This window comes from Folsomia candida, unplaced genomic scaffold (genome assembly GCF_002217175.1).
Source record: "Folsomia candida strain VU population unplaced genomic scaffold, ASM221717v1 Fcan01_Sc001, whole genome shotgun sequence".
In the NCBI taxonomy this organism is placed as follows: Eukaryota; Metazoa; Arthropoda; class Collembola; order Entomobryomorpha; family Isotomidae; genus Folsomia; species Folsomia candida.
The window spans coordinates 19,484,570-19,507,071 of NW_019091193.1; the positions used below are offsets into that span (position 1 = coordinate 19,484,570).

The following is a 22,502-nucleotide window of genomic DNA, read 5'->3' on the forward strand; positions in this document are numbered from 1 at the left end:
ATCTGTCGGTGTTAATTTTTAAAAATTAGATAAATCCGGAATAACGGAATGCCATTGAAGCCCAATTGCGATGCAAGGGTCAGACACAGGAGTTGGTAGGAGGCGAGTTGAGACCGCTAAGAATAGCGTTATGTGCATAGCGAACGAAAAGAACAGGCCAAACCACGTGTAAGCTTTTTAGTGCTTGGGATGAATCGAATTATCGTTGTCTATGTGCTTTAATTACATTTAATGAAAATAATTCGACACGACTTTACAATCCGACTTTACGAAGTTTGTTGCAATCTCTGCTGAGCGGGCGTAGTATTTGGCGCTGGCAGCAATAATTTTGTCTCCACCCGTTGTTGTTGTTTCTTTTTGGTAGGATTGTTGTAAATTTAATTATTCTTGATTGAGTTTAATTAATATTGTTGTTTGATTTTATTGTTTCTCTAGACTTATCTGAAGCACGTGGCATCCCAATAAAGCAGTCGTGTTATTGCATACTTCATCAAGTTGTGTAATAACTATAACTAACAAATAAGTTATTGTATTTACTACTCTTGACTCAAGAGTCTTGAGTTTATTATTGGACAAACCAAAAGGTAATGGAATACAGCTTTTTTCTTGCCATTTGGTAATTAACTGTTTAGGTTTAGTATAATAATTCTATTTTGTTAGTTCAATATGGATGGTGGGCTGGAGCCCGGTGTGACCGTACTCGTGATCAAGAAGCGATACAATCCGGATTCCAATGTTGTCTTCTTCTTGTATCGAAGAGCTACAGTGTACATCATAAAATTGCTGATTTTTTTTATCGTTTGTTTCCAATCATGTGATTTTGGATCGATGAAATGTTATCGAGGCGGAGAGTGCGGCTGCGATGACAAGTTTCTCAGCACATACTGTTGGATTCAAGGGACACACACCGTTGTCCGACATCTTAACAAAACTGTGGGTGAGTCACGCTATCGGTCAAGGGTTTCATTTGGGTTTGTATTTGCAGGTTTCAATAGTTATTGGTGTCTCTGGATAGGTAAAGAGGTGCCATATCCTGGAATTGGGCAAATCACGAGCCAAGACGACATCATTCAGCATTCGTACTACATCTGGATCTACCCTTGGCTAGCTTTGACTATCGTTCTTTTCAGACTCCCGTGGTGGATGTGGAACAAGCATTGGGGCGGAAATCGTATCAAGGTCTTCATGGAAGAATTGGACGTCATTGTTGTCGACGATCCGGATAAGGTTAATTTGAAGAAGGATCGAGTACTGGCTTACTTTTGTGCTCAAATCAACACTCCTATTCATACGAGTTTGGCAGTTCGTTATATTTTTTGCGAAATCTTCAACTTGCTCCACGTTCTTGGACAAATGACGTTTACGGACTATTTACTTAACGGAGGATTCAGCACGTATGGACTTGAAGTGATAAGTTTCCTCCGTGCCAGCCAGGAATCAAGAATAGATCCCATGTCAAGAATTTTCCCAAAGGTTACAGCTTGTCTTCTCAACTTGATCGGCCCCAGTGGAAATGAACAGCTAATAGAAGGAATTTGTGTGCTTCCGTTGAACAGTTTGTTTGAAAAGATATTTGTTTTCCTTTGGTAAGCTTTTGTTCTTTGTTATATTGTTCTATTTCACTAAACTACTATTTACCCATATATTGTACTTTCCAGGTTTTGGTTTATGATGCTTGCCATTGTCTCTATTATTGGATTAATTTATCGCATTCTAACCATTTACGTCCCTCACGTTCGGTACTTACTGTTGCGTATTCAAAACTTTGGATCTTCACCTACTGCCCTCCAAGCTGTTTGCAAACGGTCTACGTATGGAGACTGGTTGCTACTATTCACGTTAAAGAACGTAATCCATTGCGCTTTTTATGGCGAATTATTGGAAGCATTGGGAAATAAGTGGAAGGATGAGGACGAACATAAGAAAAAAATTAGTGGTTCTGTTATGATGTACAAGTAATTGTAAAATGTATGAATTACAATAAGGTTAATTTAATATAGTAAGTAATGCCGATGTACAATTTAGTTTTATTTTGTCTATTTAATTGTATTTTTTCTTTAAAAGTACCCCAAAAATGTAATTGCATTCTATCTCAAATTTCCTTTCAATGTGGGACGATGCATATTATTATTGTTAAAATAGCGTAAAGTTTTTTTGCAGTTTGTAGAAATAAACTTAAATGTGGCCGAATTCCGAAATTACATGATTGTATAAAGTGATATGAGTTTCACAAAGTCCTCAGAGAGTAATGTGTAGTAGTAAGATTCTCAGAATGGGACAAGTAATAAAACTTTATTCAAGGTTGAAATGATAAGTGACGTGCTATGCATAAGTTCAAGGATTTAATCATGATGAATGTATTTAATACATGACGACTCTCTCAAGACATTATCTTCACCGTCAACTGGTAGTTAGTATCTGCCCGACTGCTGCAGGTCCAACTACATTAAGAGGGTAAACGAATGCAGCTTGGTTTACAAAAAAGGTTAATTGATAAATAAGCGAAAATAATGAAGTCCTTAGTGTGTGTTAAAGATTTTGAAGCTGAGGCTTTCGATGTATTAAACAAAAATGCGAGAAACTATTTTAAAAGCGGAGCTGATGATGAACTCACGGTTCGAAAAAATGGTGAAGCGTTTTCAAGGTATGTAGCTTTGAAGTTAAGACACATGTGATTAAGTTTCTAAAAAACTTGGCTCCTTCAGGTTACTAATTCGTCCTCGTATGCTGAGGGATGTGTCAACCAGAAAACTGAAGAAAAACATTTTGGGAAAGAGTATACAATTTCCTGTGGGAGTGGCACCGACAGCTTTTCAAAGTTTAGTGCACCCTACAGCTGAAATTGAAAGTGCAAAGGCTGCAGCCTCTACGGGGACGATATTTGTCCTGAGCACTTTCTCCAACTGGAGTATTGAAGATGTTGGAAATGCAGCTCCTGGAGGTCGAAAATGGTTTCAACTATTTCCAAATACAGAAAAGTATGCATCAGTGTATACACATGTGCATATTTCAATCTGACTGGTTTATGTAATGTGCTGCATTAATTTTAGAAAGATAACCTTAGATTTGATCACACGAGCTGAAAACGCTGGATTTGAAGCAATTGTGATCACACTAGATGCACAGAACTTTGGAAAAAAGAGAGATATCATGAGAGAGCCATTTAAACTTCCAGAAAATCTGAAGTAGATAACAGTTATTAGTTTTAAACTCTCGTATAAAACTCAAAACAGTGAAAACGAAAACAACATAAAATTACTTTTTCCTGGTTTTTTAGAATGGCAAATTTTGAAAAGTATCAAACTAGCGATAAATCTGCTGAAGACATTGGAGAATTTGTGCATTCAACCCTGGCTCAAGATATGACATGGGACACAATTTCTTGGATTCGAAGGTTCCTAACAAGATTTGAACTTGGAAAATTTTTATCAACACAATTACGCTGGCCTTGTTTCATTTAGTAACACAAATCTGCCCGTCATCCTGAAGGGAATTCTAAACCCACAGGATGCTGCACTTGCAGTACAACACAATGTTGCTGGCGTTTGGGTGTCAAATCATGGCGGTCGACAGATTGATACTGCAATCCCTTCCGTAAACAGTGAATTTATTAATTTTGCACTTCGAGTATTCTAAGCTTTCGGTTAATCCGAAACAGATTGACGCTCTTCCTGACGTAGTACAAGCAGTAGGAGGAAAGTGTGAGGTGTATGTGGATAGTGGGATCAGACGAGGTTCCGATGTCTTTAAAGCTCTGGCATTGGGGGCGGACATGGTATTTACATACATAATTGGATGGCAATTTTAATTTTATTAAATTTTACTAGTTGTGCAGTTTGAGATGTGTCCTCATTTGTGTATGTATCTTATTATGCAAATTATATAAAGGTGTTTGTTGGAAGACCGACAATTTGGGGAATCGCTGTGTGCGGTGAAAATGGTGCGAAACGAGTTTTAGAGATTCTGCGAGAGGAGCTTGACTTGACTATGGCTTTATCTGGTACTAAAAATTTTCACAAGTAGGAATATAAAATAGTGCAATATGTTGGTTTGTGATGCAGGGGTTGCTGATGTTCACGACATAACTCTTGACCATGTTCAGAGAAAGAAAAGCAATGCCATGTCAAAATTATAGCAGCCCTGCCTAACATTATAAAATGATGCAACTTGCAATCCAAATTTAGCAATCATATTTATTCTTCATGATCTACTACAATAAAATAAATGAGAATAATATGCATGTATGTGTATGTATAAATATGTGTAGGTTTTAAATGTACACCGATTAAATTTTCAAAAAAAAAAACTTGTAAATAAATTCCGTTGCACAGTCCTTGCAAAGTATTTATTTTCAGAAGATATTTAGCAATCGTTGACATTATTATATCAGTAAACATAATTAAATAAATATAAACAAGTCTAGATTTTGGAATCAAAATTTTTGACTAAGGGCAAGTCAAGTCAATAACAAACGTATGTTGTCTCATTTTGATAACTGAAACAGTTTCCTATATTCCGAAAAACTCTTTCCTCAGCTCTCAATCCAGTGTTGATTTTGTGCTTCAAATGCTATATCGTAATCATAGAGCTACATGTACAATTACAATCGTACAATCAACGTTTAGCACCGAATCAGCATACCATATTGTATGTAGATTTTATAGAAGACTTGCAAATTACAGTACATTAATTATACCACGAATCTGTTGAATACTGATGATTGACTAGCGATTGAGAGACCAGGTCGTTTCGCCTTCTCTTGAATTTTGTACGTATGTTATTTGATTCGTTAACCACTAAACAAGCGAGATCAATCAAGCTATGGGATAAACTATCATCTGTACAATTACTGTATGGAGATGAAACGTTAGAATATATTTTTACATGTAATTTTGTAGAATAATGTATTGTGATCCAGTGTATTTGAGTGTATGCGTTTAAAATTAAAATTTCTATCTGGATGGATCTCAAGTGTATTTCTAACCTTGCACCAAGTTTTATTCAGCCTCTTTGTGTACGTTACAAAGGCGTACTCAAAAAATCATAGAGTTGAGGACTGTAAACATATCTAAACGTAGGTATAATGTAGGTTAGGTCAGGTTAGTAATCTGATGCTAGACGGAGAAATTCCTGGAAGATGAATGGGGCTGCTGGATGGAATTCCTCGAGGACCTGTTTGAGCAGACGGAAGCCGCACCCCCATCATCACTTCTCCCTCGAGAGGATCGAAAGTCCTTGAGCTGAATCCCAGGAGCAGAATGCTGGGAGGAGCCAGCAGTGTTAATGACGTTCGCGTTGGAGCTGGTGGCACTCCCGCCGCCCTGTCGACCAAGGTTCGGAGGCTCCTTGACAGACTCGAGCATTGCGTCGCAGGGGAGTCGCGGCATCTTGGCGCTGCACCTGCAACGCTCACAGCAAATTTACATTGAACAAAACTTGCGTACATATTTATGCATTGTGGAATGCTTTACCAGGGAAGAATCCCAGTTTGCCGGTATGACTTTCCGTCTATCCACACCTTTGCTATGATAAGAATTATGAGAACAGCTTCCACAAAAATTATGACGTACAGATAGAGCTCTGACGTGAACTCAGAGTCTGAAGAATCCATGTGACAAACATCAGAATATTGCAAATCCTTGACTCTCTGAACGAAAAAAAAATTTGTAGACACGTTTTTGCATGTAAATGTATCTTGTAGAGCAACATACTGTGTTTCTACTCCCATCAGAGACGTTAATGTCCTTACAGAAAATATCCTTCATATCTCGAATTCGTTTTGAGTTTTCAATAAGTAGTGGCTAAAATGAGACAAGTTTTAATTTCCAATTAAGTCTCATCTTGCCCGGTGAAAGTCTTACTCTAACTTTAGCTACATATTTAGGATCGTCTTACTTTTATCTCCTTTACAGAGTTACAATCACATTCGATATAGTTTCCACCAAAGAAGGTGACTCCTTGGCCTCGTATAGTATTGAGGGACGTGAGTATGTATGTCGGGATCTGGCGAAAAAGGGCGAATGGGGAAAATGAGATTAAGATTGAAATCGCTGATTCCAAATTAAATTAAATGCACATTAAAATCATGAAAGTTAACTCACTGTGCTGAATCCATTGTTTTTTAGATTAAGATAATTGTACTTATCGATAAAGGGGGTTCCTGCCAATGTTTCTAAGTTGACTTGATTACTGGCCCCATCTAAAATGAGGAGATTCGAATACATGGCAAGTTTCAAGGGGCTCAAATCTCTAAAAGCAAGAAAGTAAGAAATTAATTCTGTATTGACCAGACCTCATTTTTTCAGAATAATAATCTATTTAATAAATACTTTATTCGATTGTTGGAAATGTTGAGCTGCCAAGTTTGTGGTGGAACTGGAGGAACTTCTGTCAAATTTTTGGAAGAACAATCCAGCTTTAATGAGATCGAGATTCCTGCACTATTCTCTTGTTGAGATGACCAAGTTTTCCCAACATCATGTGAATTTTTTTCAATTCCTTTAGAATCGTCTGAGGTATGATGATGGCCTTCCTTTTTTTGCAAGGCGTACAAGCTACAAGAGGAACACATGGATTTGTTCACCGTGGCACAAGTTTTCTCAAAAGCCTGCAAGGTTACAAGTAAACCAAGTAAATCTCATTCCATCATTCTTTATTTTATTTGAAGCCAAACTAATGATCAAGAATGAAGTCAGATAAATGCGGGTTCTCGGGCTGTCTGTTTCTTTAACTGAACATTAAATTTAAGAACTTATTTGGGAATAAAAAAAACTCGACGGCTAGAAAATGAACTGGATTTGGCAGAAAGTGTTGCAACGTTGAACCATAAAATTAAAGCCACTGTACACAGGGTCCAAACTTTCGAAAAATTGCAGTGTCTGACACTGCAATGATGTGGTTTAAGTACTTGGTTGATTCCTATCTAACCATACAGATTGAAATCTTGCCAAAGCTTTGTGTTACTTGGTCAGGTCTACCGTCCACAACGTAATTAAGTATATTTTTGAGTTTAGATTTTCTCAACTTGAAGTGGATTATTGGATTGGGTTCATGTTTTTGTGATACCTTCCGTGCTTGAAGTACTCCTTGAATGCTGTACTGAAATACCCGAGCGTCGTCAACTCCACAAAACGTGGTTTCGGCATCAGATAGTACTGATTTGGACCTGATCCGCATTTCCGTCCATTTCCACAGCCTCTCCCACACAAATTCACACTTCAAATGATTCCCTAAATTAATAAACAATTTTGCTTGTATATTCAATTTGAAGGAAGCAAAGTATTATCATTGTGTACATGTGCATATTTCTTGTTTAAGAAAAATAAGAGAAAAATACGAGATTGCAAAAGAAGGAATAAAAGTCTAAGGGGATTTGAAGAGTCTGAAAGTCATGAGTCATATACAGGAACAGGCTTATTAAGTCAGGTTCATTCATTATTATTTAATCATCATTATTATTATTTCTCCATTTATTATTCATGAAATTATTTAACATGTATATTAATGAGGAAAGTGTACCGAGTATGTTGAAATTAGCTAAGGTGATTCCAATACCAAAGGTAAAAAACCCAGTATCGCCAAATGAGCTTAGACCGATAGCAATCCAACCTATACTAACTAAACTATTTGGTAAATGTATATTCAACCAACTCTCTACTTATCTTGAATCTAATAATTTATTGTCAGAATTCCAGTTCGGCTTCCGCAAGTTCCATTCCACCACGCATGCCTTAATAGCGGTCACTGATTTTGTATACAAAGCATGGGAGAATGATCATGTATGTATTATGGTGGCGCTGGATGTTGCGAAGGCCTACGATAAGGCCTGCAAAGAGGTTCTACTACACAAACTAAAATGGTATGGAGTTGATTCTAAACTTGTGAGGTCATTTCTAGAAAATAGGCAACAATTCGTATGTATCTCCTGCAATAATTGTACTAAAAAGTCTAGCACGCGTCCTACTAATCTAGGCTTTTCTCAAGGGTTATGTATTAGTTGTATTCTGTTCTTGATAATGATGAACGACCTGCCGTACCATTTAAAAAACAGTTTATGTGTTATGTTTGCCGATGACAGTGGTGTGTTAATTTCTGGTGATATTGATCATATAGAACAAGTTGTAAATAATCTGAATAATGATCTGGATAGGAGTATGCGTTGGATAGAAGCAAACAGGCAAGAACTGAATGTAAATAAATGTGAATTTATTGTATTTGCCCCCCGTAAATTAAAATCTGCTGTATCAGATATTGTTATAAAAATTAATGACACACCTATCCGAAGGGTTACTTGTACAAAATTATTGGGGGTATTATTGGATGAAGATCTAAAGTTCAATAATCAATGTGATAAGGTGATAAAGGGTTGTAACAGCTCTCTTTGGTCAATTGGTCCCCTTAAAAATGTCGTGGAACGCAAGAACAAGGTACTATTAATACATGCATTGGTATTCTCTAGTCTGTTATACGCATCCCCTGTATGGCTGTTTGGTAAGAATAATTTAAAGTGTGTAAATAAGGTAATCAGAAAATGTGCAAGATATGTATTTAATAAAGGGAAGTATGACCCTATATCTGATGACTTATCAGTCGTCTTGGAATGGTTAGAATCGGAAAATATCGTGCAGGCTGAGTTGTGTAAACATGTGTTTAAAATGCTAAATGGGAGCTGCCCCAAATATTTTGCCAATTATGTACCAATAAATACGGTTATATGTAGAAATACTCGTAATAATACTTACTACAAGCCTTATATGTCAATTAGTAATAATATTGCCAAAAAGTCCTTCAAATATAGGGCAGCACTGTCTTGGTCTAATCTACCATTAAATTTAAGAAATGAGCATGAAAAGATGAGTCTAACTAGGTTCAAAAAAGAGGTGAAGAAGTACTTTTTAAATGTCCAGAATACAAAAAGAGTTATGGAATTATTCGAATTATTCGACTCGTTTGAATATCAAGATTGTTTTTCTATGATGTAATCATCATTGTTTTATATGTATGTACAAGCAAAATGAAAATTGTATAATGTATGACTTTCTTTTATCCTTGAGGTGTAAAGTCCCATGCAATGGGGTGCCTCATTGAAATAAATCAATCAATCAATCAATCAATCATTCGCCCAGATTACATATGGGGCCTGTTGGGACGAGGGGATGACAAAGAGATGGAAATCGTTGATGACCAGATTAGCCAGGAACAAATTACCCTCCCCAAAACGGAAGTCTCACAGCGAAGCATCCGTCTTATGAAACAGCAATACAGTGGCTGACAGGCAAATCCCTGCGCATCTCGACCAGCATTAGAAATAAATAGGTGAACTGGGAATTGGCAGCAGACTTGGATTGGACATGATGACAGATAATGTCTGCAGCATGGCGAAAGTGCGAAATAAATCTGATCTGGATTCCTTAAGCTATACAAAATACATACGTATGCAAATAGAGTAGAGTTCTTTGTAGAAATAGGAGCTGAAGATATATATCGTCCGCTTCAGCTCCAAACTAACAGTGATAACCAAGCACGAAATGCAATCCCATTTATTCACTTACCGGAGAGATGAAGAGATTCCAGTCTTCTGAGATAAAAAATTGACTTTGGCAACTGCGTAATCTTGTTGTGAGATACATCAATTACTTGGAGTCGTGAGGTTGTCTCAAAGTAATTTGTATCGCGAATGGGAATGGGACTGCTACCACCACCTGCGTCGAAAGGAGCATCCCAGTCGTCATCTAAATGATCCACACCGCTTTCACCACTTGAAAGAGTCGCAATGTCTTTGGGTAACCGGGTCCAACTTTTTCTTCCCTTATTGTTGTTTGAGTTGTAATTATTGTTATGAGGAAATTTTGTTCTTGGTTTGGGAGACAAGTAATCAGAAGTTGCGGTGACATGGCTTTGCTCCGGATCCAAATTGCTTTGCAGTGGTTGAGTAGGAGTGCTTTTTTGCAATTTGTACAGTTTGGTTGCATCTCGTGTGTGTGAGAACCAGGATGTGTCCACGGATCGTATATTATTGTGAGATAAGTTTAGACTTCTAAGAGAGAAAGGGACACTGCCAACAACAAAGGAGACGTTGGATTTTGTTACTGATAGATTTCTTAGTGCTGGGAATTTGTGAAATTGAGTCAAGTTAACCGTGTTCACAATGCTCTTGGTCACAGATATTGAAGTTATTTTCGTCATCTAAAATGAGTAAAGTAGTAAATCAAAGACAGACAAAGCATGAGATTTAATCAACGCACTTGCTCTTTGAATTGGACAAATTTTCTATTCATTATAACATCCATAGCAGAACAAAGTAGAATAGAGCACAATATACGTAATATTGAGAGGATGAAAGTGATGAAAGTGATAAATATGTATGTACCAAGCATTCGCTTAGCATTTCTTCATGCATCCGCACACAGAAAATATGTATACGCAACAACTTACGAGACTTTGAGGGATCTGTTCAAGGCTGATAGTCAAATTAACCACCTCAGTGCACTTTACATGAACCGTGGACCTCTCCAGAGCATTAATTCTGCCCACAGTCTCAGAAAGTTTGCACTCGCCACTGTCCATCTCACCCTGCTGCTCCTCCTCCTCTGGGGTCGTCGTGTTAACTTGCATCAAATCACTGGAAAGGTTGTTGGCATTTCCACGGCCGCTAATCCGCCCCAATGGACCATTAATCCGCATGACCTCAGAGGCACGATTCTCCAAATCTTCCCATTGCCCCGGCCTGCCATTTGTTACCCTGCAACACAGCAGCAGTCATCATTGATCATGATATCATTTTGAGAGGAAGCCAAGAGGTTTTCTTCCTAAAAGATATTGTTGTTAATTCTTCTTTTCATTTCAGCTCACCTCGCATTTAGCATCGACCCAAAGAGTGCCATCAATATCGTCCAGAGTGAAACCATTTGTCTTCTTCTCGGGGAAAAGTTGAGACTTTTCCCTACTCTGCTGCCCACAGCTTCTCACTTTTATCTCTCCAGAAACAAGATTCACAAACCATTGTTGTTGGAAACATTGTCTGCTGTTGGATGTGAATAGATTCTGGTGAACCTGCTGCTGGTATCTCTCATAGCACATTCACGACTTGGCCTTAAAGAAAAATTTATTGTTGCGTTTGTTGTTCTTTCTCACTGTAAAACTTGAGATGAAACATCACGATAACTTTTTTTCTTTTTTACTAAACTACTCAGGGTCCATCCAACGACACAAGTTCAAGTATTTGACCAACTTATTCCATTACATTTACTAACGCATTTCAGTTTCCCTTTTATCCCTACACTTCCGCACTGCCGGCTTGTGTGTATCCGTGGTTGAAGGAAATTTTATGTTATGTTATATCTCCACACAAGATACAAGCAACCTCAACGAAACCAAGTAGAATTGGAGAGAGGACATAAACTCTGATGATCGTATAAGTTTGGGAACAAGTTGACACTTGGTCTCTCTGTCCACTGAAGTGATTTTTGACACGAGAAGTAGAGTGGTTCTGAGATGTCACCATGTCCATCGCTGAGTCGTCACACAGATATTAATTTTTGATGCGTCTGTACCTTTCCATTGCCAGGCTGTAATCCCTCCGCATACTTATTCTCATCCTTAGCTGGAGATGATGACAGGAAAAAATAAAAACAATGATAAATGTGCAGCATTTGGCATACACACGTATTAAACTTATATCTAGGCCTGATTAGTGCTTATTTCAAAGATCTAGACACGAAATGGCAAAATAATTGAAATCAGTTCATATTGACGCAGATATACATGCCACAATTGATATACGGAAGATCAAGGACACACTAACCGTACAATATAATTCTGGGTTTCCTAACTAAACATGCTCGTTTTGAGGGTCAAGTAGTTCATGTTCAGCTACCTAAGGAAAAAGAGAAAGAAGCAGAGCAGTCTAAAGAAAGCAATTTTTGTTTGTGAACAAGAATCTCATAACCAGGATTATAGCCTGAATTTTGCTATAAAATCTAATTCAGTCCAAAGAAAGAACAAATAAAATATTTAGTGTAAAAATTAAATGCCTGTTCTTGTCACAAGAAAATGAAGTCATTCATAAAATGATAAATATATGTACGTATGGTCATTAAATGTTCAGTGTATGTACGTAAATGTGTTCCTACGTAGATAGTTCACATCATCGTGTACTGTACACAGGGCCTCATATCTATTTCGCAAAGGTTCATGTGAAGCTTAGGCTATGAAATAATGTTGTAAATCTGTCTAATTCGGCTTTACCAAACCGTGTATCGTATGCATTGCGAAATGAGATTTGCATGTTTTTCGAAGGGTTCGAGCGAGTTTCCAATTTCCAATTTCCTAGAAATAAATTAACCCAATGGTGATGATGGGATTATTTGAAATTCTCGATTGTCACATTACATTTTATTTGTCCTCCCTATTTACACAGAGCAAAGAGCCTGATTGCAGTTGAGCAGCCCACTTTCTTTCGATGTGCACATATTCTGGGTATAAACTTAGTCGCTTGGAATAGTAGTAAATAAGGCAACACTCCACGGATGGGTATAATTGGCACTTTAATCCACACAAGAGAGATTAAGGGGACGACATGATTTATACTTGTTGTCCATCATCATGTTGGAGAGGACTTTGCAGCCAACGGAGAAGGGTTCAATTATGTATCAGCTATGAATAGTATACCCCACAGTAATTAAAGTTGGCTCATTCTAAAGAACAAAGGGATTCGAATGAGGGAAGCCGTAAGAGAGGTCTAGGATTGTGTTGTCTATCATCCAGTGGGTAGTTCATAATTGAATGGTTTTGTAACCGTCGTCTGTGACAGATGTTGGTTAAGCCGAGCTGGATAGATAAGCAAACACCGTAATGATAATCTGGCAACGGTTTTTCATGTTGCTTAACTTGCAAGGCGTCTGACTACAGAGTACAACTGCAGAATTGAATTGAGTGTTTCGAAACATTTAACGGAGGCAAATATTGAATATTCTTGCAAACGGACATTCCCACGTGCATACCAAAAAAATGTCGGACCATGCAATGCTCCTCCGACTTTGATAGTTAATGGTGACACGAAACCTTGTCAATTATGGAAATGAGACTTGAGATATTAACTTCAGTAAAAATTGAGAATTACCGAATGGAACACTCTCTTATTTTAAGATAAAAAGTAATCATCTACGTGTGAGCGAAAAATGAATTAACTCCACAATCTCCATCAAACTGTCAGTTACAAAATTCTATTCATTATTTGCTCGTTTGCTTTTACACTAATTTTAGTAATAACACTGGTTACTCGCACAAAGGCTTTGTTATGACCAATTTGGCGAGGCATTGTTCTCTGTCAGGTTAATTTCTCCTCCAATTCGATCAAATTTGTCTTCACGATTCATATACATTGTTTGAAAATTAGCCTTATCCTTTTACTCCAGTTTTCAAAATTCGTTGTGAGATAAAAAATTTGTAAGCTAGTTCTGCATACCCAGATAATTTTACAAATCAATCATTGAGGTCGCTATTGCTCGTTTTATTAGTGGCTAAAAACACTTACGTAAATATATACGCTATATTTCACTAGAATGTTATACGGTACATAATTAGTTTCAAGGGTTACTCAAATTCTGATTAATTTGTGACCGATACTGAGACTTGAAATTGAAAATTGCAGGGGGTTGATGAGAGGATCATGAGGTTGCACTGATTGACGGTTGTGGATTGTTAAGAGCAATGTTAAATTAATTAAACTATGTAATTAATTGTGGTTATAGACAGGATCATACGTGGTAAAATAGGTTTATCTTTAGCTCCGGAACTCGCACTCTTCTATTCTATAATTAAAAGTGGTGAGAGTCAATGCACAATACCATAAAATTTTCAAAGCAGATCGTACCTACATACAAATATTTATTTATATAAAATTAACTCATGAACATTTTATCGCGTTATGTCCAGTTTGAATGATAAAATAACTTTGGGCACATAAATAAATGTTTTCTGGGCACACCTATGACGCAAAAAAGTGAAAGCCACAATCACAACACTAGACCAACCAAACTGTTTGACATTATTTGTCAAGTACATACACTTGCTTGCTCAGTATTCCGACGACCCCATCAAACCCGTCAGGGTTTATGCACTACAAATGGCGCATTCGAAGATAGTGTAATATTTACCATATCACACTGCAAGGGTGAAACCACTTTCAGAAACCTAAAATTCGTACCGAATATGTATGTCGTAGCCCTCAGTATGTATGTAAGTACATATTCTTCCATAGTACAGCAGCAGAGTGAAGAGCTGTTTCGAGTATAAATTGCTTTCAAAGCTGTTACATTTTCAGGCCCTCACACTTGGACCAGAAAAAAACAATCCCGACGGAATTTATGAGTATTTGCCGAACAGTAACAACTTCACGAAATTCTCAATCTTGATACGTCTGTATTCAAAGAGGAGGAAAAGGTAGAGATATTACACGACCAATGAGTATTGCCGAATGGTCGGCAATTTAGTATTTAAGCTGATCCCTGACACATTTTCGGCAAACGAAAGAAGAATAATGTAGGCTTGGGATTTATGCATGATTAAGCTCAATCCTTTATGGGAATAATCCTTGAAGTCTCATTGCGATCCACCATCTTTGACACGCTGTTCGTGCCAACCCTCGTTTCCTCCAATTTATGAAACAAAATTCTGACCCATCAGTTACACAATGCAAGCAGATGACACTACCCGCAGCTTATCATAATCTCATTTTGCATCTGAACAGGATATAGAGCACTTACGAAGGAAACATGTGTGCACCACCCAAGTTAATTCGCAGCTTTATGAATATGCTCACCGACACTGGTTTTATCCATTTAAATTTTCACTGTGGTCACCATGTATGATATAGAGTATAATATATTCTATATTATACAGCTCTGTGGTGGTCACAGATAGGAGAACTAAATTCAGTCTTTCTCTTTTCATTTTCATGCATACAAACTCGCGTTCTGTTCTTGACAAATTATTTCAATTTGATTTATTATAATTAAAGCCCGCCGTCGGTCATGATTGATAAATGACCTGAATTAATATTCCAGAAGCAGATCCGACTTTGTTCAATTTGCGCAGAATAAGATGGTACATGTTGTTTAAAAGTTTTTCAAGATTTCATAAAATAATATATAAATTGAATTTTACATTTATTTTATTATTGAACATATTTACCTACCATACACAATAAATATACAAAATTCCTATATCTAGTAGATCTCCTTCCTTGCTTAGCTGGTGACACTGGCTATGCATAATAGCATATTATGCTATGCAGCAATACTGATTGATCAAGACTTCCTAATATTATCAGAAATTAGATTAGTTGGAATGCTAGTGATTGAGATACTCTCATTTTTTTGCAATGTGACAAACTGAAAGTCTCAAAGACATGGTGCACATCCATAATTTATCCAACACTCGTTTGAAATGTTGTTAATCAAACTTACATTTTAATATCCAAGAACGATTCGCTTTTTATGAAATAAGTAATTTACTCACATCCGTAATCTACATATCTTTGATCTCAAACTCAAGATTCCATTTCAATATTGAGTGCACACCACGGCGCTCATGGAGTTGGATATACATAATACATAAAGAGTTACGCAAGATGAGTATTAATGATATCAATGGAAATGAGACAAGAAGACGACGAAAGTGAATGCAGTGAATGTTGTCATAATGTCCAAACACTACGATTGATCAGGACCAGAAAAAAATATATCTAATATAATTATAATCAGTAAGTTGAGCTTGTCTAGTTTGTTAGGGCTGTTCTGAACTAGGATTAAATGTCTAAAAGCGAAATGACATTTCGCCCCAAAATGATGAACTTGCTTTATATGCATTCATAAGGATATTTATTGTAGGGTAACAGGGTAATATGTTCTTATTTACAAGCGACCACAGAAAACAGTTTCCTTACTTGCCGATCTTTTGTGAATTTCCGTGCTCCTTACCTTTGTAATGTTGTAACTTCTATTCTACTACTTACACTGGTTTTACATGTTAAGTAGATATTATAAAATTACTTAATATTGTCTACATTTGGACACAAATGAAAATCTTGAGCCGTTCATTAAATCCTATTTCAAATATTTGGGATGGAACTTGTTCGAGTTTGTGATGTAAATATTTGACGGATGACGCTGTGTGATGATGTAAACTCTGTCATTGTATTTAATTGGAAAATGAGACTCGAATGCGTTGCACTTTCTCTTCCTTCTGAGCACGGAAACTCACTGAAGATTTCCGGGTTTTTATGTGCCCCTTTATATGAGCGACCACGAACAAACCCAACTTCATCCGTTTCTCACCACGACCAACACCACAGTTTTGGAAACGTCTCACATTCCCAACGGAACATCAAGCTTTGAGAGATGTTTGTGGGTGAAGTTCTGAGTTCCTAAAAGCTAACGCTTGCCACAGGTTGATATGCTACCGTGCCTGAATTTGTTTATGTATTATCCTATCTGATTACTATCCTGATGATAACTTGATTGCATGCATTGTAAATTACAATTTGTAATCGCACTTCAAGAAAAGTAGGAAAGCTAGAAATGTAATATTCTCTTGAATTATACGTTGAATTATATATTTTTGTTTTTCATTATTTTTATTTGTTACTTTGGGAGGTAGGCATAAGTATTAATAGAACAACATACTAACCAAAAAACACGACATTCAATTAATTAATTGCGGCAGGAAATATGTACATGGATGCAGGAACTTGGGAGGTTTCGACTAATTGTGACATGGACATTATTGATTAGCATTTCACATGCATTTATTACTAGAGGTAATTATCTAATGAGTAAGCACCCACGTGTGTATTGTTTAATGTGAAATAGCACGGCATGGTTTTCATTACCCAATCAAATACACAGGCAAAATAGCATCATAAACTGTATAATCTGTATTTATATTCAATTTCATCATACAAATTAAAATGAGTAATTGAAAACTGGCATCTCTGAAAAACAACATTTACATTTTCATTGGTTTAATACTTTATGATAATTCGTGTAAACTATGAATTCAGATGATATAAGTATATATGATGTATAATAAAATACAACCACAACGAGTCCCTAGCAAATGTGCCAATAGGTCACTGCTACAAAATCCTACTAATAATCTACATACATAATCGACTCGACTCTAATAATTATTCTTATCGAAAGTTAGTAGCTGGAAGTCCTTAAGAGTGAAGTGATTTCACATTTCATACTGACATGTCCAAACAAATAATATCATCATTAGATATGAAATGATCTGATGAACCAAAACGACCAAGTTAACTCCGTCCCTCGTTATTAAAATGAAAGGGAAACTGCAAAATGGTGCTGTAGAAGCCTCTAACAGAAGAATAGACCATTAACCTTTAGGATCCCAGTCCACGAATGTCATGGAATTTATTAAATTTGCACTTAAATCCCATGTACACGAGTGTCATGGAATTTGTAAAACATCCCACAAATCCCAAGTCCACGAATGTCATGGAATTTTGAAATTTGACCCTGTGTCCCAGATACATGAATATCATGAATACGCGACAAAATGCGTTGAATCCCGTATACACAAATACGTGTATTTTCAAAAAATTACAAATTTGGCGACCGTGGAAACATTGCATGAAATTGAAGGGTTTTGATATGGCGCCCGAGTTAGGGCTTATGGAATCGTGATGGTTGTCCGTCTGTCTGTCTGTCCGTGAACAGGCTAGAGCCAAAACGACTGACCCGATTCACATGAAATTTTTAGTATATGCAAATTGGACAAAGTTAGAAACGAGTTCGCAGATGGGGGAAATTGGTCAAGTGGTTGACCGGTGGGGGTCGTCTGAGTGGATGGGGTACTATACACTAAAATTTCAAAATTGTCATAGAAAGCTGAAATTTGGTATAGAGCTTGCTAATGGCTTCTATTGAAAGAATATGAAGTAAAATTGCAAAATCTTACCGAGGGGACCCTATGGGTGACCCATGCCGGTTTTAAGACATTGTCGTAAAAATATAAAAATCGGCATAGGGATACTGAATGGGTTCTCATGAAAGTATATGAAGTTCAAAGTGGTCAATGTGTAACCTTAGTGACTCTAGAGGGTGACCCATACTGGTTTTTAAAAGTTGCTATTTTCAGCTGGAATTTGGGATAGGGGCTAAAAATGACTTCTGAATAGCAAATAAAACTTTGGAAGATTTGAAAGAAGCAAGTCACAGTGGTCCTGGTAGTCAAGGAAGGATTTGTAAATACTCCACAAAATAACAAATATTCTGCACACATTCGACCATTCCCAACACGGGGTGTGGTAATCGCAGTCCGGTCAATTCGGACAAAAATTTAGGAGCGGTCCGTCCTTGACTAAGGACATTGTATAATTGCAGACAATGTAGGTTTGTGGCTATTTTTGAAAATCGGTATGGGTCATCTCCCTCCTCCACCCCATATTGTCCCTCTGGTTAAATATTTTTAAATTTCCCCTCCGAGTCTTTCATTACACGCCATTAGCACTCAATGTGCTGAATTTCAGCTTTCTAGCGATATTTTCAAGTTTGGTGTCGATTCCACCCACCTATCTATATGACCTCACTCGACAGATTTGGCTCACTTGCGAACTCGATTATTTTTGGCACCTGCAAAATTTGAAGGCAAACCGTTTTGGGTGTATGGTATCGGTGGACCGAAAGACAGACATGGCAAATACATAAGGCCTCACTGGGATAAAAATTTCTGGTTCGGGCTATGCGAAGCTGTACTAATAGGTTTTTCACCACGGTAATAGTATATGTATATGGGAAGTAGTTTTTGTGGATTATCATTGCATGTGATAATACAAATATATTCCGTTGGTTTTTTCTTGAAAATAAAATTCGGGTCAGTGTGGTCGAAAAAGATTCAGCAGCTTGGGTGCGTGAGGACAGATAGCTGACAATTATTTGGGCCTTAAAGGGCATTTAATTGAAGATTAATTAGGGACTTAGTGATACGATTTTTCGTGACAACAATTTTGAAATGGGATCCTAAAGGTTAAGAATCTCACTAATGCCACGCCACAAGCTCCTCCGGATGCCGGAAACTCTAGCAGATTATATAGGAAAACGAACAAAAGAGGACCTGAAAAGTCTGACAGCTAAAATGGAAGTCGAGCCGGCTTGAGATTTTAATTTAAAAGAACTTGATCCCAGAAGTAAACCTGTAAAAAAGTTAGACGGCAAGGAAGCTTTACATGTTTGCAGTTGAAAAGCTGGAAAAATAAGCTCCTCGTTATAAAGGATCGTATATCGTAAATATGTCGTCATGCGGGGAATTTAGGCAGAACCTCGGGATTTCTTTACTTTTTCTCGTTTTCGAAATAATGGTCACTTGATGGTTGAAAACTCGTCGTCTCACTTCATAATGATTCGCATTCAGCAATTACAACCATGCGTGCACCATCCAGAACATGATTTTCAGATCTCGAGGCTTTTTTGAACCCTTTAATATTTCCGAAAATTGACAAACCCTTTTCAATCATATGCATGTATATATGTATGGCGATGTCATACCGATAATAGTTATATTTACTATACGTTACAAGAGAAAATGCTTTATAAATAATTGTGTGTTACATGCATTCTAAATCAAAACCTGAATTTAAAGAAATTTAAGAAATGACTATTGTATCATCAGTAATTAGTCACACATGACAATGGCCTGAAAAGATAAGGCGGGCACATTTCTTAGTAGAGAAAAATGAAATTAGAATCCACATTGACAATTAATTACAATGTACTGAGGACTATTTTATTTTGGAGACAGGTTTGACAAGGTAGAAATTTTCAATGTAAAATAATTTAGGATATGTTAATGATTTGTAACAATAGTTGACCGTGATACAAATACTCGTTACTAATTCATGTCGACGTTTCCATTGTCATCAAATTTGACATTGTCGTCAGAAATATCAACCATTTTTCGCTTTCGTGCTGGTGGTCTTGACGTTTCACCATCTTGAGGAAGTGGGTGTTCCACATGCATAGCTTGACAAACTGCTTCATACTCCTGAGGAAGACAAATATAGTCACCAAGTTCACTGATTGACAATATCCAAAATACGCAAGGGATGATAAAACCCACATGTTGTATATCGTAAATCAGTAAAAATACAAAAATGCAAAATACCTTCAATTGCTCAATGAACCAGCCGTTGGGATTCGCCGCAAATCGCTTCTTCTGTACAAATGCGAGGGCTTTTCGGACACTAACGCCGTACGTGGCCATAATATACCCCGCAACCAAAGCTGCCGACCTATTTATACCTGAGTTTGAGTGAATCAAAATCTTTCCTCCAGCTTCAAAGCAACTGGAAATCGAAATAGTGGACAAAATTTAATGTTGTGTAAAATATAATATTGCAACAGCGTAACTGACATATTTATGTACCCGTCAATGAATTTGATTACACGGTTGCAGTAGGGAATTAGGGAGACGTTGCTGTCTTCCCCCATTTCCAGAACCAAGTAGACAAAGTGTCCATCGTGCATCGGACGAATCACATTGCGTTCAACCAAATGTCGAATGCAAACAATATGCGTTATTCCGCATTCCTTCAAATGAGACAATTTCGATTTAGACGCCGCAGCATAAGGACCCAAATAGAGGCCTGGGATGACCTCTTGCATCTCTCGGCGCATGATGTACTTCCAATATTCCGCGTCCTCGTCAATGTCAGGTAGGTCTTTGTACTGGGGTCGGCTTGAATTGTTGGCTACGTTTTGTCGGACAAAATCGCCGGCAGCAATCGAACCCTGTTGGGCTATCAAGGCTTCAGCCTCCAAGTCCATTCTGCTGGACACAATATAAATAAATATTTTTATAAGTGCAGAACCCAATAATTTCTAGAATACGGATACCTTTTCAACTTTTTGACAGTATTCTCTTCCATTACTTTGCATGCATACGTGTAATATGCTTAATCACTTGTTACCAGTGAGTTTAGGCTAAACTATATACTGGTAGCCTTGAATTTGGTCCCGCAAATGATTTGATTACACGCACGATAAGTGTCGTTAATAACCAATATTATTTGACACTTTATCATTCTAAACATGCTTGACAATTTATCATTGCATTGGTAGAATTGAATAGAATTGAACACGCTGCGACAAATTAATTGATTCAATTTAAAAAAAATTGTTTCAATTAATTTTAACTTGGCTGTTCGTTATGAGCGCCGCGCTATAGAAAGGGTTTCAGTTAACCGTGGTTAGTAACTCTAATATAAATATGTAGAGAATTACTGATAACTCAATTATAATTTCCTCGTCCGATACAATCTCAGTGTCCCACCGCCCACGGTAGCTTGACATAATGTTTCAAGAAGATTTATGCAGTTTGAGTTTATAACGTACTTAGATGTCTCTTAAAATATGCTCAGTTGATAATGTGGTATGGCTTTGTCGCCATTTTTGTTGGCCGTATAGTAACATCTGAACCAGACATCGATTTAAAGTGAAAGCAGCCTCGTATAATATTTAATAGTAATTCGAATGCCTTTTCGGCCAGAAGGCTTATGTACATTGTCACCAATAAAGGCTTCATTTTAAAGTTGTCTGCACAATGAGCCTAGATAATCATTGTTTTTGTGCAATCAACTTCGAACAATTTGCATAGATGCAAAAGTTGTAGATCTACAACTTTTGTGGTTACATTGCGAGAAAATCCTATTGTATGCAAGCAGATGAAATGGGAATATGCTAATCTTTAAAATCGATGCGTACTTAATTTGATATCCACTGATTTGATATTCACTCCCACTCGAAAAGCTTTCTCTCAACTTCGAAGTAATTTGAATTGTGACAGTATTTATTTATTTACTAACTAGCGGGAGGAAGTGAAGCGTATGTTATTGCGATCGATGTGTCCGTCTGTCAGCACGATAACTTTCGAACGAATCAATGCTTTTAAATTCTTTCGGATATCGCATCTCAATGAACTTCGTTTCTGTGAGTTGCTGGAATTTATTTATATCTAGTACTTCAAGTTGAAAGACTATGTAAATATGACGAGGACGAATTGTACAGCGTATGACAACTCAGAAAATTCGTTTGAAGCAATAATTTCTAGTTTATTGTGAGCTGTGCACATAATCATTTATCCATGAATAGATCAATTTAGCATACTTGGAATAATTAGGTCCAGAATTCTTATAAGCCAGACAAAGCTTCAAGTTACACAGTCAGGTCTTAAGATTGGTAATTAGACGTCCTTCAGTCTTTGTGTTAATTTTATTAAGCATTGGTCGCTGAAAAGTTACTGACTCATCAATTTTATGTTAACCTAAAACTAGTGGCCTTTTTCCAACGGGGAACAAAATACATATCATGTAACACATGAGGACTGCATGAAAAGCAATGTCTTTTGGCAATAGTTGTCAACCTTATGCAGAAAATATATTCATCCATCCTAATTCTATTTATTCCTGTAATGAATGAAACCTG

The 22,502-nt window shown here is 37.0% G+C and overlaps 4 protein-coding genes across 8 annotated transcripts; 2 read left to right on the forward strand and 2 right to left on the reverse strand.

Moving 5' to 3' along the window:
* Window positions 1-90: 90 nt before the first annotated feature.
* Window positions 91-2,308, forward strand: LOC110852617 (innexin inx2). Of its 2 annotated transcripts, XM_022100727.2 has the most exons (5): window positions 91-360; window positions 436-584; window positions 661-937; window positions 1,016-1,586; window positions 1,659-2,308. In XM_022100727.2, exons 3-5 carry the CDS (start codon window positions 667-669, stop codon window positions 1,957-1,959), a joined length of 1,143 nt encoding a protein of 380 aa, XP_021956419.1. In that variant the 5' UTR covers window positions 91-360; window positions 436-584; window positions 661-666; the 3' UTR covers window positions 1,960-2,308. The 2 variants fall into 2 exon arrangements, with proteins under 2 accessions (XP_021956419.1, XP_035713983.1); XM_035858090.1 differs by lacking the exon at window positions 91-360 and having other exon boundaries at window positions 406-584.
* A 64-nt stretch (window positions 2,309-2,372) lies between these two features.
* LOC110852627 (hydroxyacid oxidase 2-like) lies at window positions 2,373-4,289 on the forward strand. The gene is made up of 8 exons (XM_022100738.2): window positions 2,373-2,644; window positions 2,706-2,978; window positions 3,051-3,185; window positions 3,278-3,394; window positions 3,462-3,594; window positions 3,659-3,775; window positions 3,889-4,000; window positions 4,062-4,289. The coding sequence occupies exons 1-8, from the start codon at window positions 2,511-2,513 to the stop codon at window positions 4,133-4,135; spliced, it is 1,095 nt and encodes a 364-aa protein (XP_021956430.1). The 5' UTR covers window positions 2,373-2,510; the 3' UTR covers window positions 4,136-4,289.
* A 189-nt stretch (window positions 4,290-4,478) lies between these two features.
* On the reverse strand, window positions 4,479-16,297 carry LOC118438201. Its single transcript, XM_035858076.1, has 11 exons — window positions 15,981-16,297; window positions 10,852-11,602; window positions 10,435-10,741; window positions 9,552-10,185; window positions 7,066-7,229; window positions 6,330-6,607; window positions 6,102-6,249; window positions 5,896-6,003; window positions 5,712-5,801; window positions 5,472-5,647; window positions 4,479-5,400 (listed from the first exon to the last, which is right to left on the reverse strand). Exons 2-11 carry the CDS (start codon window positions 10,905-10,907, stop codon window positions 5,115-5,117), a joined length of 2,247 nt encoding a protein of 748 aa, XP_035713969.1. The 5' UTR covers window positions 10,908-11,602; window positions 15,981-16,297; the 3' UTR covers window positions 4,479-5,114.
* A 3,483-nt stretch (window positions 16,298-19,780) lies between these two features.
* On the reverse strand, window positions 19,781-22,073 carry LOC110843698 (serine/threonine/tyrosine-interacting protein B). Of its 4 annotated transcripts, none has more exons than XM_035850506.1 (4): window positions 21,783-22,073; window positions 20,446-20,850; window positions 20,185-20,365; window positions 19,781-20,064 (listed from the first exon to the last, which is right to left on the reverse strand). In XM_035850506.1, exons 2-4 carry the CDS (start codon window positions 20,844-20,846, stop codon window positions 19,912-19,914), a joined length of 735 nt encoding a protein of 244 aa, XP_035706399.1. In that variant the 5' UTR covers window positions 20,847-20,850; window positions 21,783-22,073; the 3' UTR covers window positions 19,781-19,911. The 4 variants fall into 4 exon arrangements, with proteins under 4 accessions (XP_035706399.1, XP_021945416.1, XP_035706338.1 ...); XM_022089724.2 differs by having other exon boundaries at window positions 20,446-20,847; window positions 21,783-22,072; XM_035850445.1 differs by lacking the exon at window positions 21,783-22,073 and adding an exon at window positions 20,916-21,735 and having other exon boundaries at window positions 20,446-20,847.
* Window positions 22,074-22,502: the final 429 nt, after the last annotated feature.